A 22,155-nucleotide genomic window follows, 5' to 3' on the forward strand; every position below is an offset into this window, starting at 1 on the left:
TCTCCACTCTTTTTATTATCATTTGGGATAAGGAGAAAAAATAAGGTTGGATATGATCTAGTGATACCCAGATCTCATTTTAATGTTTATTGCATGCTCTTCTCACAGCGTGTTGCCAATGTGTTTGACCTCGTTCTAATTTTTGTCCTAAAGTAGTTAAATGAGTTTCACTTCCTTACTTTGCTTCTGCCATGCATTCAGTAAGTGCCCATTATATGCCAGTTGATTAACCAGATATTGAATGATATTAAGGATGGTGTCAGAACTGAGAGCACTCAATCCACCATTGCTATCTTCCTTTCCCTTAGTTAAGACCAAGTCACTGTCGCTCTTTATATTCAATCAAGTATATGAGCTGTTCAAGTCACTTTTCTCCCTTTGCATCTCTTCAGCTTTCTTTTGATGGATATGTTTTGTTTTGGACTAGATACTACTGTTCTTAAGTACATTTCTGCTTTTATATAGAAAAAATGTAGTTACTCTCTTTAAAACTTTTTGTTGTGTGTAACACTTCATGTAAGATTAATTGGATAGGATGCATTTTGATTGGGAAATTTTAGAAACCTGTAGCCAGGAGAATTTATATGTGTCTTACCTGCTGCTAGTTTTAAAAAAATGTTTAAGTTAAGACAAGTTTTAAGTAATATCCTTTAAAGGCATTTTTAAAACCCTATTCTTTCTATTACTTCTGCACTTACAGAGTAATACTGAGTGGCAATGAAGAAATTATGTTGAGGTTTTTTCAGAGAGCTGCTTCTGATAGGAAAATGCTTAGTAATGATGAAGACACACCCTCCAGTTCAGTGGCCATTTTGTAGTATAGCTCTTCTGGAGAAACAAGTGGGAACCATCAAAGAAAGAAGTGTATGGATCAAAAGAATATGGGCAAAAGGCAATAAATTTTTCATCTAGGTCCATTGGAGAAATTATAACTATGCTGTCCGTGAGTAGTTTATTTCATTAGTAGGACCAATTTTTATGGATGCTTTTAGCTTACTTAATCTTTTTTAGTTCTATGATTAGATTTTGCTTTGCTCATATTGAACAATGAAATTATGCTTGGATTCAAGGTTTTGGGTATAGTAATTTAGAATTTGTGTTGAAATGTGTAAACTCCAAAAAGTATTTCCTGTTATTTTATAATTAATCTTGCAAGGTACTTTTTTATGATATTACCTAGCTAAGGTTTAAGGTTGGGGGTGGAGGAGACAGTGAGCAGTTATGTTCAAATTATACTTTCTGGTTGTATACTGATTTAAAGATAAGTGAAAAAAAAAAATAAAGATAAGTGAAAAGTCTAGAAATTCAGTATATTGGCAATATAATAGTAATGGGGAAATTTTTTTTTGGTAGGGTTTGTTAATTATGACAGTTTCAGTTCTTTATAACTAAAAGGGTCTTCATTAAAAATAGAGAAAATAGCTACCTTGTGTAATTTGGTAATGACAGTCTTCCTCATCAGCTTATTTTGTGGTGTTCTGCAGTTAACCGGGAATAAATAAGGACATCGTAACAATTGACAATAGGAGTTCCTCCTATTCCATCATATTTTCCCAGAAAATTACTGTTCTATATGGGGTCATTACATTTAGTCCTATAGCTTTAAACTACATTCAATGATAAAAGACTTTTAAAATATTTTTAATAGCTAGTGAACAATCATTTCCGGGCAGATATTCTCCATCAAATTAAAGTTTATAGTATTTTCTTTTCTGAAGAAATTAAAAATGGATACAGATTTTTTAAAGAAAAGTTACCTTTAGGTAATTTGATGAATTCTGTTAACAAGGGAATGGAAACAAAGGCTTCTAGGTAAGCACAGGTTTATTGTAAGTTAAGGTCTTCATTAACAAAGTCTCTTCTCTGTTATAAAATTTCATGTCTCTGTGCTCATGCCTCCTGTCTCTTACTGCCTTAGTAGCTAACTGCCTTTTCCTCTTGGTTCTTGTGTTTCATACAGATTTGTAGAGATCAAATGACATCTGACAATAGTTAGCATTTTATCAGACCTAATAGTATGGCTTTGATACAGTACTAACATTTTAAATAATAAAACTGTGTGATAGTTGACTTGATCATTAATTTTGATGCAGAAAAGTGCACAGGATCATTGTATTCATTTGCTAAAATAACAGTTCAACACCTTTTATATCAGGCCTTATGCTGGGTACCTTTTTCCGAAGAAATAACGCATGAGTATATTCTCATTATAAAAAAAGTCAACACAGGGAAAGCATCAGCCCTCCCTTACCCTTCCTTCTCTTCCCCTGCTCCTCTTTTCTTCCCAGAAATAACCACTGTAACCAGTTACCTTCCAGATCATTTTCAGTGTGTTACATTCACTTATATATATATGCAAATATGTATGCATAATACACATAGAAATGTTGTATAATTTGACTTTTTTATAATGTAAGTGGATTCTTAAATGGCTGCAGTAGTCAGTGTCCTTGTATGTACATTTAAGCATTCTTTTATAACTATATCCATAAAATAGATAACTAGTTGAATTGCAAGGTCAATAGATATATTTTATAGATGTACTCTCACTAATAGTGTATGAAGTATCTTTTCCTCATACCCTTGCCAACACTAAACACAATCAAACTTAACTGTTGCCAAGTACCAGATTAAAATTATGTATTTGAGTAGAGTCTAACATGTTTTTATTTATATTCACCCATTTGTATTTTTTTCTTTGAACTGCCTCTTTATATCCTTTGCCCATATTTTTAGTTTTTAATATTTTCTTATTGGATTATATGGTCTTACTGTAAATTAAGGAGATTAGTTTTATCATATGTTGACCATATTTTCTCTTCAGTGTCATAAGACTTGTTTTAAAAACCCAGTGAGCTGGGACACCCGGGTGCCTCAGCCTAAGGTTAAGCATCTACCTTTGGCTCAGGTCATGATCCAAGTCCCTGGATCGAAACCTGAACTCTGAACCCCACATTGGGCTTCCTGCTTGGTGGGGAGTCTGCTTCTCCCTCTCTCTCTGCTCCTCCCCCCTCTCGTGTTCTCTCTCCCTCACTCTCTCTAGTAAATAAATAAAATCTTAAAAAAAAAAATACTCAATGAGCTGGACTTGAAAATAATTTGTAAAAATCAAGTACTATTGTTTTTATAGTCCCATGATTCTTCGCAGCTAGTTTCAAGGTATGTGAAATCTGAGGTAAATACATATGAATTATATAGCTCTTCGGAAGAGAAAAGATTGAAAATAAATGTAGATATTATCAGGGGAATTATGCTATATTAAATTTTTTGACTTAATCTGTTAGATAATTTTAAAATTTACAAGTCCAGTTTCTGGTTAAAAAAAAAAACCTATACAAAATACTGTATTAGACTGAGTTAATGAATTTATTACTCTAAATATTTGCAATGTAGTGAAGTAAATAACAGCTTGGCTCTGCTGGCCTGTGTATGTTCAAATCCTGAATCTATCATTTACTATTTCTGTGACCTTGGGCAAGTTACTTGGGTCCCTATATGCCTTAGTTGCCTTTTATCTTAGAAGAGCTCTGTCTCATAAAGTCATTATAAAGATGAAACGAGTTAGTACATAAAAATGCTTAGAAATGTGCCTGGCACAATGTAGGTACTCAGTAAATGTTTGGTGTTGCTGTTGTTTAGGAGGAATTAATGGGAAGAAAATCAACCAAACAGATGTGAACTGACATTGATGATTCCTTTGTGAGGAAAAAAAGTGCATCTCAGTAGTATCAAACAGAATTAACATCCTCCTCTGACATCTCCATACCAGAGCTAAACACTGCTGTCACCTAAGAAATAGCCTGGCAGAGCAGGTCAGGGACCATTTCCAAACTCCCACTACTGAGGACTCGCAAAGCCTGTGGGAAACTGCAGCACTGGAATACTTGTTTGTGTTTGTGTGATCTTGATCATATCGGCTCTGTCACCTTTGGTGACTGGATTTCTAAATTGGTAATCTGTTGCCTATTGATTATTTTTCTTCCTTGCATTTATACCTGAAATTTTCCCTTTGATTTCTGCCTAAATTATTCCCAATTGCTACTTTATTAACTCTAGACTAATAAATATAGAACTCGCTTAAGGATGAGTAAACAGAAAAATCATGGAGCCTGGAGATCATAAAAACAATTCTATAAAGATTTGGAGTTGCCACTCTCCAAAATATATTCACAGAAGGAAAAAAAAACCCAGATTTGTGCATCCAGATTCAAGTGACCATAGTTCTTTGAAATTTAAAGCCACCAGTGAAAGGGGAATAATTTGAGATGAGGACAACCTGAAGAAAAGAAAAAATAGGACTCAGTTAAAAATTGTACCATGCAGAATCAGCATTTTGAACCTTACAGAATATAAAATCTGATATATAAGTATGTTAACCATGTCTTTTACTTTTTGTATTCTCATGCATTTATCATCTCAGGGCCTCTCTAACCTGGGAGGGACAGCTTCTCCCAGAGTTAACCGGTTCTTCCCAAGAGACAGCGAACTATTCTTCTAGATTATACATCTCTCACCTGGCCACAATGTACCTACCCTAATCATCCCAAGGGTGAGGTACCAGACCCTACTAGGAACAGCCTCTATGCTTCAGAGCCTGTTGAAATTATTCAAACTAGCCAGTCTTAAATCTGCTTGCCTTGCCTTCCCCTTCATTTCCAAAGAAACCACAATAAAGGCTCTGGTCCATAATTTCCTCCCCTCTCCTATCCTGACCAGTCCTGGTGCTGCCCACTGTGTCATATTTTCCCTTCAAAAGATGGTCTGCCTCCATCTTTTGAGACCTGTGAATATAACTGGCTTTTCAGTGGCAGTCATCTCCTGATCTGTTGGCCTTACCATACCTGAGTGTTAAAACTTATATTTTAAAACAATAAGTTTTGGTTTAGTTTAGTTTAGTTTAAAACAGTAAGTGTCTAGCTGGCTCAGTTGATGGAGCATATATATGACTCTTGATTTCAGGGTGGTGAGTTCAAGCCCCATGTTAGGCATGGAGCTTATAATTTAAAAAAAAAAAGGACAAATGATAGAAGACTTGGTTCCTCTTTCTAGATACCTTTTTCCTCAAAGAGAATTTTGTTATTAGGGGTGTAGGCTTTGAACTCAACACCAGCTACCTTTACATTCCTGCTGGGTGATCTTAGACAAGTTATTTAATTTCCATATGTCCTAATTTCCTTTTAAACTTGGAGGAGAAGTAAAAATTTGTCTTGTTGTTGTTAGGAGTAAATATAGTATTATAAAACATCCTTAACTTAATGCCTACCATATAAGCCACTCAAGAAATGTTAACTATCTTTACTATCATCACTCTTACTATTTTCCAGCTTTGGCCCTATTCTTTTCTAAAATATTGGCCTCTCTTAGGACCCTCTTATCTTCTCATGCTCTGTATTATCTCTAGCTGATCTCATCACCTCAATATGTTTCTGTATCTGTACTTTACGATGGGGATTTGCCGCCATACCTATTTGCTAAAAGTTCAGATCCATGCATTCAAATTATCTGATCTCCAGATATTTTAGACCTAAAGTATTCATGATTAAGTATCTCACAGGCTCCCCCTTCAAACTTGTTCTGCCACTATTTTATATTCGAGTAAATGGCATCACCTAATTGTCCAAACCAGAAATCTAGGTAGGAGTCATCTTGGCACCCTCCATTGCCAGCCTTTCAAGCATAAATGGGTACTAGATCTGGAGAGAATGTATTCACAAAGAATGTTGATTACATTTAGGAGAGGAAGTAGAGATGAAGGGTAGGATAAAAGTATTTCTCATTTTATATTTTTTGTGTTATTCGAATTTTTTATTTTAAAGATAGCAAAACAGGGGTGCCTGGGTATCTCAATCGGGTAGGTGTCTGCCTTCAGCTCGGGTCATGATCCCAGGGTTCTGAAATTGAGCCCCATGTTGGAGCTGTCTGCTCAGTGGGGAGTCAGCTTCTCTCTCTCCCCGCTGCTTGTGCACTCACTCGTTGTCTGTCTGTCTCTCTCTCTCTCTCTCTCAAATCTTTAAAAAAAATTAGCAAACACTTGATGGGATGAGCACTGGGTGTTATTCTCTATGTTGGCAAATTGAACACCAATAAAAAATAAATTTATAAAAAAAATTTTTTTAAATAAAATAAATTAGCAAAATATTAAAAAAAAAACTGAAGTTGAGCAGTTGAACTTAATTTCCTTTTATAGCTAAAAAAATGTTAGCTTTTTCTTGAATATTCCCAGAAAGAAGTTAATGGCAGAAAATTTCTGTAATTTAGTGCCAGGTATATAGTAGGTGTTCATTAAATATTTGATTAGTATACATGAACAAATGATGATTGCCATTTGTTTCCTCTTTTCAAGCTAAATGATTTTTCCAGTGGAATGCTATTAGCACTCAGTCAATGGCATCTAGAAGACAGAGTAGAAACCAGTGTCCGAATTTGGCCAATAGTTACTATAGGCTACATAAAGTGCTTTTCTAAGAGTGTACAGCTCTGCAGACCGTCCTTCTGGGAAAGAGGAGAGAATCCATAGGGTACATCAGAGTTAGTCTGAAAAGAGCATCTAAGGTTCTATGGGCTATTTCTTAGCTTGACGTAGGTGATTAGCTTTGAGCCTCTAGCATTGACAGATATGTGCCAGTAACCAAAGGAAATCACTCTTTTCTTGATGGCTGGCTAAAATTTTAGTGCATAAACTTAGATGCAGTTATTTTGAGGATAACTCATTTCACTCTTAGAATGCCTGTTGAGTTTTAGACTGCAAGTCATGGAAAAATAACTAATTTTCCATTTTGGTTTCTGCTTTTTTAATCTATCATTCTCCCAAAATAAGAAGTAAGGAAAAGAGCTGCTGGGTTCCTTTTTTTGTGTGAATTTTTTTCAATCTGATTCCTTATGCTCTAAAAACAGGTTTCTCAACCTCAGCACTATTGACAGTTTGAGCTGAAAAACTCTTTTTGGGCCTTCTCTTATTCATTGTAGGATATTACGTGCTTACTATATGCCAGTAACATTCTTTCCCTCCCCCGTTGTAACAGCCCAAAATGTCTCCAGACGTTGGAGTTGGAGGATGGGTGCAAAATCTACTTCGAAGACTACTGCTCTATAGGAACATAATCTTTGGTTTTTAGTTTTTGGTTTTAATTGTCTTGCTTAATGCTATTTTTGAAACATGGCTCCAAAAATCCCATAATTGAGACTTGATTATTCCAAAAACTTTCCATTAGCTTGTGGAAAGTAAATATGAATAGTTGACATTGACTATTAGTCAATTATTTGACTAATTAGTAATTAGTCATTTATTTTTACCTCCACTAAGACTGGTAACTTGAAAGCTTATTGCTAGAGAATACCTTTGACATTTGTTATCCTTGGTAGTAGTATGGAGTGACCTGAGCATTGTTGCAGAAAATGTGCAAATCCAAATATCTGCCAAACAGTATTCATAAATACATAAAGAATCATGTGTATACGTTACAGTATGTTAGTTGGTGCTGGTGTGATTAACTTACAAATTTATTTAAAGATAAAACTAGGGCAGCCCGGGTAGCTCTGTGGTTTGGCACCACCTTCAGCCCAGGGCCTGATCCTGGAGACCTGGGATCGAGTCCCGCATTGGGCTCCCTGCATGGAGCCTGCTTCTCACTCTGCTTGTGTCTCTGCCTCTCTCTCTCTCTCTCTCTGTGTGTGTGTGTGTCTCTCGTGAATAAAAAAATAAAATCTTTTTAAAAAAATAAATATATAACTAAATTAACATTTGCTATTATATTCTCTTTCAATAGATATTACAATTTCTTCTACAATTATGGAAGTTTGGAAAGATGTGAATGTTCTGTTCTAAAATTTAATAAGCTTATCTTTTCCCCAGATTAAAATAATAAGTTGAGTTTTCTCAGTTTTACATTTTTCTGCCATATTATTTTCTTTAATCTTTTATACCAGACTCTAGGAAAACCTGACATCTGATTATTTATGCATTTTTTATTTTTTTTTTAAGATTTTATTTTTTTATTCATGAAAGACACACGGGGGGAGAGAGAGAGAGAGAGAGAGAGGCAGAGACACAGGCAGAGGGAGAAGCAGGCTCCATGCAGGGAGCCCGACATGGGACTCCATCCCAGGTCTCCGGGATCACACCCTGGGCTGCGGGCAGCGCTAAACCGCTGCACCACCAGGGCTGCCCCTATGTATTTTTTAAATTCAAGTTAGTTAACATATAGCATAGTATTGGTTTCATGAGTAAACTTTAGTGATTCATCACTTACATATAACATTACCCAGTGCTCATAACAAATGCCCTCCTTAATGCCCGTCACCCATTTAGCCCATCTACCTCTTCTCCAGCAACCTTCAGTTTGTTCTCTATAATTAAAAGTCACTTGTGGTTTGCCTCCCTCCCTGTTTTTTTCTTATTTTATTTTTCCTTCCCTTCACCTGTGTTCATCTGTTTTGTTTCTTAAATTCCACATATGAGCAAAATCTTATGGTATTTGTCTTTCTCTGACTTACTCTTCTTAGCATTATACCTTCTAGTTCTATCCATGTCGTTGCAAATGACAAGATTTCATTCTTTTTGTTGACTAATACTCATACACACACACACACACACACACACACACACACACACAAGATGTGGTTTATGCATTCACCAGTCAGTGAACATTTGGGTTCTTTCCATAATTTGGCTATGTTGATAGCACTGCTATAAACATTGGAGTTCATATGCCCCTTCAAATCAACATTTTTGTATCCTTTGGAGAAATACCTAGTAGTGCAATTGCTGAGTCATAGGGTAGTTACTATTAACTTTTCGAGAAACCTCCATGCTGTGTTCCTGAGTGGCTGTACAGTTTGCATTCCCACCAACAGTGCAAAAGCATTCCCCTTTCTCTGCATCCTTGCTAATATTTATTGTTTCCTGAGTTGTTATTTTAACCATTCTGACCTATGTGAGGTGATATTTCTTGGTTTTGATTTGTATTTCCCTGATGATGAGTGATGTTCAGCTTTTTTTCATTTGTTAGCCATTTGTGTCTTCTTTAGAGAAATGTCTGTTCATGTCTTCTGCCTATTTCTTAACTGGATCATTTATTTTTGAGTGTTGAGTTTGGTGAGTTCTTTATAGATTCTGGATACTAACCCTTTATCTGATATGTCATTTGCAAATATCTTCTTCCATTCTGTTGGTTGCCTTTTAGTTTTGTTGATTGTTTTCTTCACTACGCAGAACCTTTTTATCATGTTGAGTCTCAATAGTTCATTTTTGCTTTTGTTTCCCTTGCCTCAGGAAGGGAAACAGTAAGAAGTTTCTATGTCCAAGATCAAAGACATTGCTGCCTGTGTTCTCCTCTAGGATTTTGATGGTGTCCTGTCTCACATTTAGGTCTTTCATCCATCTTGAACTTATATTTGTGTATGGTGTAAGAAAATGACCGATTTCATTTTTCTGCATGTTGCTGTCCAGTTTTCCCAATACTGTGTGTTGAAGAGACTGCCTTTTTTCCATTGGCTATTCTTTTCCTGCTTTGTTGAAGATTAGTTGACCATAGAGTTGTGGGTCCATTTCTGAGTTCTCTGTTCTATTCCATTGATCTATGTGTCTGTTTGTGCCAATACCTTCCTGTCTGGATAATTACAGCTTTGTAATATAGCTTGAAGTCTGGGATTGTGATGCCTCTCACTTTGCTTTTCTTTTTCATCATGACTTTGGCTCTTTGGGGTCTTTTCTGGTACCATACAAATTTTAGGACTATTCTAGTTCTGTGAAAAATGCTGATTATTTTGATCAGAATTGTATTGAATGCATAGATTGCTTTGGGTAGTATAGACATGTTAATAGTATTTGTTCTTCCAATCCATAAGCTTGGACTGTTTTTCCATTTCGTTTTGTTTCTTCAATTTCTTTCATAAGTGTTGTATAGTTTTCAGCATGCAGATCTTTTAACTGGCATCTGATTTTTTAAAAATTTACAATGGACTTTTAAGATTATACATATGTATACATGCACATATTACATATTAAAAAGGAAAGAATAATATGGTAAAAGCTCCAAGTACTCATCACCTGGCTTTAGTTTGAGCAAGTGTAAACATTTTGCCAAGCTATCTCATCTGTTCCTCTCCTATCCCCACCTTTTTTCTTGGAGTATTTCAAAGCAGACCCCAGACATTACCTAATTTCACCTGTAAGTGCTTTAGTATGCATCTCTTAGAGATAAATACACTCTGTCCTTTTTTTAAATGCTAACTCCAGTGTAATTATTTAATAAAATTAATATTGATTCCCTTATATTGTCACCAGCTAGACCCTAAGACCTGACCTTTATTACTCACCTGCTTGTACCCACAGACTTTTGTCCCACATTCTTCCTAAAGTTCTTTTTTCCAACTTATCTCTTAAGTCAGGCAAAAGACCTGAGGGGCATAGCATCCCATGATATAAACTGAAACTACCACTCAAGCAATAAGGTCTGCCTAGATAAACAATTCCAGCCAGCCCAGGACACCCAGATCAGTTTGGATTTAACCCCCAACTCATGTCTACACAGTTGGACCATGGATGAAGTGACCCATAGAGTGATGAACAGTTACCTTTTCCTCATTATAATATCAAAACCTCTATCCAAGAAGGAGCACAAGCCTCATTTACAGAACATACCATATACATAGGTATATTTCCTTAAGACACATATGCCACCCTATATGCTGATCTAGTGGTGACAAGGCACCCTTATGTAAATATTCGTTCTAATCCTTTTTTTATTTTTTTATTTTTTTTTTTCTAATCCTTTTTTTAAAAAAATAATTTTAAAAAAAGATTTTATTTATTCATGAGCAAAAGAGGCAGAGACATAGGCAGGGGAAGAAACAGGCACCCTCTGAGGAGCCCAGTGCGGGACCCCGATCCCAGGATTCCAGGATCACGACCTGAGCCCTGACCCAAAGGTGGACACTCAACCACTGAGCCACCCAGGCACCCCTATTCATTCTAATCCTAAATAAAAGAAACCCGTTCACCCTTGCTCAGGGAGTCAGGCTTTGGAAGTTACTCCTCGTGTTCTACTTATATGCTGCAAATAAAGTTCCTTTGTGTGACAACTCACCTGGTGTAGTTTCTGTGACTCACCAAGGATCAGGTTAGTTTGATTATAGTATCACTTAATATCTAGTCTGCATTTGGATTTCCTTGAGTATCTAAAAAACTGTCTTACAATTGTTCAAACCAGGATCTAAACAAAACCCATACATTACATTTGGATGATATGCCCCATTGGCCTTTATAGCAGTTTTCTCTACTTCTTCCACCTTTATTATATTGCTCATTTGTTGAGGAAACTGGGTAATTTGCTATGTAGAATTTCTGTATTCTGGCACTGGCTGATTGTGTAGGATAAGATGGCATTTGATTTAGCACAAAATTAGAATTTTTTAGCATACCACTTTTTTATTTTGTTTCTCAGGGAACATCATGAGTTTCGTTTCACCACTTGAACAAGTTTAAGAAACCCAAAGAATCCTTATTTTGTACTTAAGGAAACTGGGACCAAGAGAGGATTTTCCTGAAACATAGCAGCCTACCTGGAAAGTATCAGAATACTCACTATTTTCCTTGATAGTTAAAAGCAATAATCCTATCAGAAGTATCATATAATGAAACTTTTTAGCAAGGACCTCACCTGTTTTGTTCCGTTTTCTTCCTTGTGCCTGGCACATAGATGTTCAGTTAGTATTTATTATTGAACGAGTTGCCTAATGCTGCCATGTTGGTATGTTGCTTATTCCCTCTCTGGCCTAGAACCTGGAAGGTTACAATTTATTCTCTCTATAAGGGTTTAAAGCAGTTTAGAAGGGGGGCACCTGCGTGGCTCAGTTAGTTAAGTGTCCGATTCTTGATTTTGGCTTAGGTTATGACCTCAGAGTTCTGGATTCAGCCCCATGTTAGGCTCTGTGCTAACATGGAGTGTGTGTGGAGTCTCTTCCCCCCACCCCCCACCCCTGCCACCAGCACATGTGCACTGCTTGCGCTTGCTAGCTCTCTCTCTCAAAAATCAATCAATTAATCAATCAATCAGTTTACAAGAGCACATAATAAAGTATTTACCCATCATCTCAATTTCAGCACCAATTTATCTTCCTTTTTAAATGGAAGCCAGCAAGAATGGCACTGGCACTTCTATAGAATGCACCACAAATCAGGCTGAAAGCAAACTGTATTAAAGGGGATCTGATATCTTTAATGGGTAGGTGGGCATGATATGCAGGTAGTCTCGAATTTAACTGAGTCATTTTCTTGAAGTGCTTGTTCAGCAAAAATGTTGGGGTTTCCTGTCTATTTTTGTTTATTTTTCTTACAAAAATATGTTTCAGCCATCAGAAAAATCTCAGCACAACCAAAGACTCTTGGCCGTCTTTCATTTAGCAGAATTCTTTCTGGTTCTGTGATGTGTGTTTTCTGTCAGCTAAAATTTACAGGAATAGTGAACCACAAGGATTTCCTGAGGAGAAGCTCCCACATGCTGTGTCTGAGGTTTCTCATATTTCTTTTGGCAACAATAACATTCTCCAATACTACAGAATTATAGTCTGAGTCCAGTGCTAATAATTTCTCTTCAAGAAAATAACTTAACTGAAACATTTGTGGTTCTATTTTGCTTGAACCAAGGAAAAAAGTTATAATAGAAAATTACCTATCATCACCTACTCTGCCTTACCCTCCAAAAAATATTCTCTTTCTGAGGCTAACCATCAGCCTAGAATAATATTCACTATATGAGACATAGAGATTTCAGTGTATTTGTTTATAAACCTAATAACCCCAAGTCTGTAAATACAGTGGTTAGGGCTCTTGTAATGTGGAGCTTCATCTTGCTGAAAAGAAGAAATACATTATTTTATTTTGGGCAATCACGTTTTAATACAACACATTTGTTTTTTTACTCTCATTCATGTACAGTGTATGAAAAGCTCATCAATATGGTTTCACGTTCCACATTAAAATTAACTTTTTCAAAACTATCACTTGAGTTTTGTTATAGCTATTTTTGTTAATGCAGTTATCAGAAAAGACTATTAAAATACTCCCTTTCCAACAATATTTATTTACTTGTTTGTTTTAAGTTGGCTCCATGCTGGGCTTAAAGCCCAATATGGGGCTTAAACTCACCACCCTGAGATCAAGACCTGAGCTGATAGCAAGAGTCAGATGCTTAACCCACTGAGCTACCCAGGCTCCTTCAACTGCTTACCTGTTTAAGGCTTGATTTTCTTTATATACTTCATCCAGAACAATAAACTGCAACACATTGAATGAAGAAGCGTATAAGAATCCAGCTATCTCCTATTAAGCCAGATAATAAGATTTGCAAAAAAAGTAAAACAGTCCACTTTGGTCAATACATTTTTTTCATTTTGGATTTTTTTCATTAAAATTGTATTACTTACATTAATATTGTAATGAGTTTATTGTTATTTTTAAGTTAATAAACATTTTAATTTTAGTTTTCATTTCCAATATGATAAATGTTGTTAGACATCCACAAAAACTCTTTGGAGCTCTCAATAATTTTTAAGACCTTAAACAGGTTTTGAGACCAAAAAAATCTGCGAACCACTAGTAATGATGTGGTTTTCCGAGATCTGCCAGAGTACACAGGTTATTTGGCAACTTCAGAAAAAAAGTGTAGTGTTAGCCCCCAAACATTTTTTTAATTAATAAAATAATAATGTTACCAAAAATCCCTTTGCCTTCTTAAAAATTGCTCATGTGCTACAAGGTCTACTTTGGTCAGTTTCATCTTGGCTCATGTTCAGTTCATTAACCACAGGATCTTTGTTTTTCATTTATGTGTTATTGTTGTCATTGACTAAATTTTAAATTTTATTTTGGCACAAAAGTGATTGAAGCATAAAAATAGAAATAAAACAGTAAAATAAATGCTACAACTCAGAATACTATCATAAACGTAATGAATAAGAGCTTTAGAGTTCATACAGTCTGAGTTTATATGTGTTAGAAAGTGGTATGATTTGTAGTAGCAGTCCAAAAGAGGAAAGTGCAAATATGAAATACACTAGTGATTGGAGTTACATTCTGTTGGACCTGCAATACTTTCTTTAAAAAAAAAAAAAAAGATTTTAATTATTTATTCATGAGAGACACAGAGAGAGAGAGAGGCAGAGACACAAGCAGAGGGAGAAGCAGGCTCCATGCAGGGAGCCCAACATGGGACTCAATCCCGGGTCTCCAGGATCAGGCCCTGGGCTGAAGGCAGCGCCAAACCGCCGAGCCACCCGGGCTGCCCTGGACCTGCATGCAATACTTTCATCCCTAGTCTCCAAAGATTATCTACTCTGAAATTTTGTCAAATACTTAGTTATATAAAGCCATGAAACAAGGCACAGTGATAGCCTTAGCAAGCCCGAATTTTCCACAAATGTAAAACAGTGCTTTCTAGGGTGAAAGTGATGAATTCTATCACTAGAGATGGGGAAGAAACCAGAACTACTAAAGCATCATTCATTGTTGCATAGGCTCAAATAGATGGATTTCACACCTTTGACAAGAACGTTGTGAAACCAACCAAAAAGGTAATGAAAAATTTCACATTTGTAGAAAAGGCAGAATAAGGTACTAACAGAATTATACAGTTGGACATTATTGGTATTAGTCAAGGTAAATGATTAATGCTGCTGTTTTTGCAAAGTGTGTTATAACAGGTGTTCAGTTTATGGTGTTCCCAACTGAATATGCATATGTATGCTCGTAGTGGATGTGCAGTATGTGTGTATGTGTGTGTGTGTGTGTATACACACACACACACAGGGAACACAGTATTCATTGTTTCTCTTCTGTTTAATCTTGTAGAACTATGTTACAAGTAATCCAGTTTTGTTATTTTGTGAGCTGTGACATAAACTGGAAAAGGAAGGGACTTTGGGTTCAGTGCTGACACAGCATCAGCTAAGTGTGTAGCAAGAAAGGTATTAGAATTTGAATGAAAAGAAGTTTGGCCCCATCCCTACCCCACAAGCCTCCTGCCAAAGAACAAGTGGCAATCAAGAGTATGCCTCAGGATAACTACTGAGCATTTAGTTAGAACAGGAGTCAGCAAACTAGCTGTTGGGCCAGATTTGTTCTCCCTTCCCCACCTATTTTTCTGTTACTGGTGGACTTTACATTTTTAAGTAGTTTGGGAAAATATCAAAAGAATGGTATTTTGTGACACATGGAAATTATAAGAAGTTCAGTATTTCCATAAATAAAGTTTTATTGGAGCATAATTACACTCATTGGTTTATGTATTGTTGTGGCTACTTTTACACTACAGCAGCAGGATTGATTAGTTACAATAGAGACCATATAGCCTGTAAAGTGTGAAATATTTACTGTGTGGCCTTTTACAGAAAAACTTTGGCAACCCTAGAATTAGAGTAACTCCACTTTGATCCATCTTATTTATTGTTCTTCCCCATAGGAGTTCACTTGAAGAAAGGGTTCTACTGCCTTAAAAACAAGTTTGGGTTTTTTATTTTTTTTTTCTAAGTATGTAAACTTTTCAAAAGGTCAGCCCAGCCAAACAAGCATTCTTGTGCTTTTGCCACTCTGGAGACAGCAGGGTGGAGTTCACAACTCATTTTAGAAATACTTGAGTAATTCAAGGCAATATTTGAAGATACATTATGGGTGATATAAAGATTAACCATTTATGCTACCAGAGATTTGTCTGGTAGAGAGATAAGAAACATATTCCTTCTTTTATTATCATTTTTTGCATATTTTTCTCAAAAGAGCATTAAACATCACTTTAAAAAGGAGGCGTTTTACTTGTCTTTCATTTTCTGGAATTGATACCCCGCAAATTGCTACCAGTACAAGCAAATTCCCACTATTCCTCATTTTCCCAAACTCAGGGATATAGTCCCTAGAAATATCACTCTAAATTTAACTGCCTCCCCTTTGTTTCCATAGCATCTGATACAATCCTGTAATTATTGATTTGCTTGATGTTTCTATACTAAACCATAAGGAAGTTTCCCTGTCTTCCTATTTAGATGCAGGAGGAACTATTTGTTATTTTAGATGGTGTAGTATAATATTACAGAGTATTGGCTTTGGAGTCAGACCTATCCTGCTTTCTGTATCTCAGTGAATCTGTTTCATCTTCTACGCAATGGAAATTAGCAATAATAATGATAGAAATGATGATCATACTTTTTAGAATTTGTTGTGAACCTTAAATGAAATGATGCAAGTAGAATGCTTAGGTAAGCCTTTGCCATATGGTACTGTGTTAGTTGTGTTGCTGTTTTGGTGGTGGTTGTTACTGTATCTCTATTACCTAACATAAGGTCTTTTTTAAAGTATTAAATATTTTTGTTGAATGGAGTCAAGGTTTATTTTTAAACATATCACCAACTTTGTGCTTTTAGAGAAGACTGAAAGTTAAAATTAAACCTTGATTTTTATTCAGAAAATTGTCCCATAGATTTTTTCATCCAACAGATACTGATGTATCTGATGGAATTGAAGTTTTTTGTTTTTGTTTTTTTGTTTGGTCTGGTCTGTTCCAAACCTGTGCCCTTACCACCTAGCTTATATAAAGTTGAAGTATAAATTGAGTGATTACTATGGGCCAGGTACTGTTCTAAGTGCTTTGTATTTATTTAGTCCTTATAAGAACTGTATGAACTAGGTATTATTATTATTATTCCTATTTTAGGATGAGACAGCTGAAACACAGGATTATAAACTGTCATAAGATAGCCAGTAAGAAGCATAGTTAGGATTTGAACCTATAGTCTGGCTCCAGAGTTTTTGTTCTTAGCCACCATGTTCTTTTTTTTTTTTTTTTTTTTTAATTTTTTTTTTATTTATTTATGATAGTCACACACACAGAGAGAGAGAGAGAGGCAGAGACACAGGCAGAGAGAGAAGCAGGCTCCATGCACCGGGAGCCCGATGTGGGATTCGATCCCGGGTCTCCAGGATCGCGCCCTGGGCCAAAGGCAGGTGCTAAACCGCTGCGCCACCCAGGGATCCCTTAGCCACCATGTTCTACTGCTTTTATTAGTCACAGAGTCTCTGTTTGCCATATGGTTGTATTTAAGAAACAGCTTATTTTGGGTAACTTCTTGGAGTTTTAAGTTTGTTTACAGTGTTGAGCATATGGTAGATAATACATATTTGTGCTTGAATGAATTAATGACTGATGGTATGATAAAATTATAATTAATGTAATATAATCATTGCTTAATTCTTGGCTTCAAGTAATCCCGTCTTTTCACTGTAGGTCCTCTTAGGAGCTATCTATAACAAGGACATGGCTATTTTGAAGCCATCTACTCTAATACTACAAATATTTGGGCAAAGAAATTGCTTAACAAATCTATTTATATTCCTAAATTCATTTTTTCTTGCTGGTACCCACTCAGAAAAATCTGTGTTTAGAGTTTTTCCTTTTTTGGGTCCCTCTGTTGAATTGTTTGTAGATTGTTTAAAAAATGTTAGATGGCATTGTGACAGACAATTCACTTTTTAATAGATGAAGCTTTAAAGAATTTGGGCATACTGGTCATGATAGTGAAGTCTGGTATTGAACTTGTCCTCTAAAACTTTTGACATAGTAATCATCTTGAAGTTTGCTTTATTTTATATGTCTCTTTCAGAATTCTCCACTTTACCAGTACTTACAGGATCTGGGACACACAGACTTTGAAATATGTTCTCCTCTGTCACCAAAACCAGAAAAAAGCACAGTGACAGAGGGACAACAAAAGCTTCCTGCAAGAGCCCTGCCAAAGGTAAGAAAGCACATTCAATCTCTATGATTAATCTGTTTTTTTTTTAAAGATTTTATTTATTTATTCATGAAAGACACAGAGAAAGAGGCAGAACCATAGGCAGAGAGAGAAGCAGGCTTCTCACAGGGAACCCAATGCTGGACTCAATCCCTGGACCCTGGGATCACGCCCTGAACCAAAGGCAGATGCTCAACCTCTGAGCCACGCAACGTCCCATCCCTATGATTAATCTTTTATTCTTCACCTCACTGATTATTTAAACTGCCTTTGCCCTTATCCTTGCAAAGAAACAAACAAACAAACAAAAACATCTTAAAAGCACCTCCATGTCTTCCCCAACACTGGTAAGACTTTATTTTTTATTTCATAAGTACAAAACTGTTTAGATAAATATAACTCCTTACTGTTTTGGACTATCTCAATAATTTCTATAATGAATGGAAATTAAAGTGGTTGAGGATTAAAATATATCATTTCTTTAAAATATTGAAGTTGTTTGGAAGGAAACCAGAAAAATATACTAAAACCTTAAAGAGAACTCAACCGTTAGGACTTTTGTATTAATTGGAATTCTTTCTTTATGTATTATTTTTTAAAAGAGAGCACAAGTTGTAAGAAAGCAGATTGATAACATATTTCGTAAGCAAGGATATGTGATGGAGTGGGTATATTTACCTCAATTTGTGATACCCTTTATAACTCCACAGAATCCTTTTATGTAATAAATATCTCAGTTGATGTATAAAATTGTAAGGCTGAGATACGGGAAGAATCTCCAATTATGTTCTATAAAATTCATTTACTAGATTCATTTATGTTCTATTAGCCATACTTAATAAAATTAAAAAATATTCTAGTACATTTCAGTTTTAACAAAAGGAATTCTAATTTAATAGAAAAAATAAACCAGATTACCTCATTTCTTGAACATTCTAGTTTAATCAGTGTTTTATTATAAGACATCATTATTTTTGGGAGGAGGCTTTTTAAAGTTTTCAATTAGTTACTCTGTGGTAATAGAGAAGGAAGTCTTTTTTCTCCTGTTCTTAGAAAAACCTCTAAAATGTGAGGTAACCAGGCTGGGGGGCCATTTGCAAGAGAAGAAAAAATACCAGAGAAATGTTTTTTTGACTGATGCTTCCAGGGTAGGATTTAGAGAGTTAGAGCTCACATGGATCAGAACCAGTTTGCTAGTCCTCTGGACTTAAACTCTTTCTCTTTCTTCTCTCTGCCCCTTTCAAATATGATTGTTCCTGGGAAGTGTTTTGAAAGCAAAACCAAAGGATATAGCTAATAGGTTATTTATAGATTAAAACTTGGATTTGAGATTACTTGGCAACAGAAGACAAGAATGGACCATGGGATAGTCTTAGGCAGGATATGGGCATTGGCCTTTTTTGTTGTTGTTGTTCAAACTTGGGCTTTACAGGTATTTAATCCTTTTCATTTATGATAGGTATTTTTACATATAGAAGTGTTATTAATTTATAACTAACTAAAATGAGAGTTTAAATTTGCTAGTCCTCAGAAATTAAAAAATACCCAAAGAATGTTTTCAAAATTACCACATCTAGAAAGTTCCTTTAGTGTTCATATTACATATTTCAACTGTATGAGCTATATTTTTCTAAAATGGAGTTTTTCTAAATCTGGGACAGCTAAATTTTAGAAAGATTTATTGCATTATTTAGTTCCTTCTCAAAGGATATATTTTTAGAATTGCCCCCAAAGTTCTGTTCAAGCAGTGAAGTACCAGTTATTTTCTTTGGAAAGCAAATTTTTTGTATAATATGAGATCGTGATAAAACTTATTAGCCTTAATCACTCTTTTTTAACTTTTACTTTTTAATGTTATCATGATGTACTCTTACTGGTATTCTCACTATGAATATTCATTCTCTGTATATTTTTTCTAGTTTTCCTGTGATTATTCATAAATGTTCCTTCCATAAAGTTTTAGCATCAGGCCTCTTCTCTGCTTGGTCAGTTTTTCTGAGTGATCTCCTCTTCTTTCTTGCCCTCATTGACCACTTATGTGTGTTCTCTGTCTTCACTGAAAGCTAGATGTTTGTTAAACATTTTCACCTAGACTGTGCTCCAGGAAACAGATTCATATATGTAAAACAAACAAAATATTCTTCCCATGTTCCCAAATTACCACTCTTTCAGTTAACTTAAGATTTCCTATTACTCCCACATTAATTTGGTCTCTAAATGATATATCAAGTGAACTTCTTATGTCTTGAAAATCCAACCCTTATCCTTTACCATTTTTTTGCTATCCTACTTAAGGCCTTTGTCAGTATTTAGCTGGACTATTAAATATTCTCCTAATCATGCTTCTTGGCTACAGTCATTTCCTGCCAGTACTGCCTCTGCACTGTAGCCAGTTATTTTTCTTAAATGCTGATTTTTATTGTTTCATTTCCTTGCTTAAAAATCTTTGATAGGGGATCCCTGGGTGGCTCAGTGGTTTAGCACCTGCCTTCGGCCCAGGGCGTGATCCTGGGGTCCTGAGATCGAGTCCCACATCTGGCTCCCTGCATGGAGCCTGCTTCTCCCTCTGCCTGTGTCTCTGCCCCTCTGTGTGTGTGTGTATCTCATGAATAAATAAATAAAATATTTTTTAAAAAAATCTTTGATAGCTCCTCACAGCCTACAGGATAAAGTCTAAACTATTAGGGCATGTAAGACCAAAGCCCTTTAAAACCTCTCTCAGTGATCATGACTATTCCCTTCTTCCTTTGGGTCTTAGCCTGTCCCAGTTTATGCCACCATGCCCATGACATGTGCTTCCATGGCTGTCCCCTTTATTCATCCTGTTCTCTTACCCAGAATTTTCCTTCCTCCTTTGTTAAATTCCTGCTCATCTGTTAGGGCATAGCTTCAGTGTTAGCACCTCTTGACCTCTTTTCCTACATTTTCTCAAACCTTAAATTGGTTTGTAATTATTTATACCATGTCTTCTATACTAAGTTCTTAAAAACAGCAGTTAAGTATAGTCATCTTTGTTCCTATGACCCTTTTTCTATACCAGGGATATAGTAATCACTCAACAAACGAAAACTTCATTTACTAGCATATACAGGAAATGGCTATTAACATTAAGGTAAATTGAATTTTTGGCTGACTAAAAATATAACTTTTACTCAGTACGAGATACTTTTTCTAAAATTGATTAAAATATCTTTCTGCCATAGATAGCATTGTGGAATGAAATGTTCTTGGTATTTGAGAACTGGGTGCATCGTTTGGTTTTCATTTTGAAATACATACTGTCATCATTTTGAGATATTCAAGGTAAATGGGCTGCATCAGGATAACTTCTGAGTGTTCTTTAAAAAATCTACTTTCAGGTCTCATTTCAAACTTACTGAGTCTGAACCTTTAGTCTGGGGACCCAAGAGTTATATTTCTAACTGAAATCTCTAGGTGATTCTGATGTGCAAGTAAATGTAGGAACTATTAAGAAGCCTGAGACATAGTGACAAACGATATAACCTAGATGATTTCTTTTCTCCCTTTTTCTAATAAAAATTCTGATTGATTAGAAGTAAGTTATTTGAAGTTTTTCTGCTGTTTGGATATGTTTAATAAATCCTATACTATGTCATTCATCTCCTTCAGCAAGGCATCCTGTTAAAAGTGGCTGAAACCATCAAAAGTTGGATTTTTTCTCAGTACAATAAGAAAGATGACTTACTTCACAAGTTGGTAAGTGTTTGCTCTACTTCTTTGTCAGTTTTCTGAGCTCCGGTTTATTAGTGACAGAATCTAGTGAATCAGAATGTTTTGCTACTGATTTGGGCAGTGATTGATTCTAAATAGAAATTCTGAAAGGAGAATAAAATCTCTGAAGGAAGACTACCCGCCTTATTAAGTGTTAATAAAGTTTGTTGGTGTCACCTAAAAAAAAAGAAAAAAGAAAAAAAAAACACCAAGAATTTCTTCAGTAGTTGTGGATCTTTGAATTTGGATTTATTAGTATTATTTCATAGTTTTTTCAAGAGGCTATTAGCTATTTAGAATAGAATATTCTGGTAGTTATTAATACCTTATTTGTTAGATTATTAATTTCCTGCTGCTATCTTTCTCCATTGACAAGTATTCCTCTCAATAGGGAAAGGAATATATCTATTAGTGAGATCTTCTCCCATTTCGTTAGGAGCCCGTCTTTTCCTTATCCCACAGTCTGTGATTACAAAGTTTGGACAAAATCAAAGTGGTTCCCCTCTAATTTATTTATCATTAATTTATCATTTTCTGACAACTTCATATGTAAAATTTAGTTTCCTGAGACTACTAATCACAGAATTTTCCAAAGACTTGGATTTGTGGCCATTGAGAGTCTTTGTTTTCCTGGGAGACTTG

The 22,155-nt window shown here is 35.5% G+C and overlaps 1 protein-coding gene across 7 annotated transcripts in view; it reads left to right on the plus strand.

Moving 5' to 3' along the window:
• Positions 1 to 22,155, plus strand: part of VEZT (vezatin, adherens junctions transmembrane protein) — a 74,102-nt gene that overhangs the window by 9,612 nt on the left and 42,335 nt on the right. For 6 of the 7 annotated variants that reach the window (XR_007402203.1, XR_007402204.1, XM_025439454.3 and 3 more), the window contains exons 2-3: positions 17,650 to 17,784; positions 21,412 to 21,498. Coding sequence is in view for 4 of the 7 variants with exons in the window: in XM_025439454.3 (XP_025295239.1) it covers positions 17,650 to 17,784; positions 21,412 to 21,498 (222 nt within the window). In the remaining 3 variants the exon portion in view is untranslated. Of the gene's footprint in view, positions 1 to 17,649; positions 17,785 to 21,411; positions 21,499 to 22,155 lie in introns of those variants that run through there. The other variant, XR_007402205.1, reaches the window with a different exon arrangement.

This window comes from Canis lupus, chromosome 15 (genome assembly GCF_003254725.2).
Source record: "Canis lupus dingo isolate Sandy chromosome 15, ASM325472v2, whole genome shotgun sequence".
In the NCBI taxonomy this organism is placed as follows: domain Eukaryota; kingdom Metazoa; phylum Chordata; class Mammalia; order Carnivora; family Canidae; genus Canis; species Canis lupus.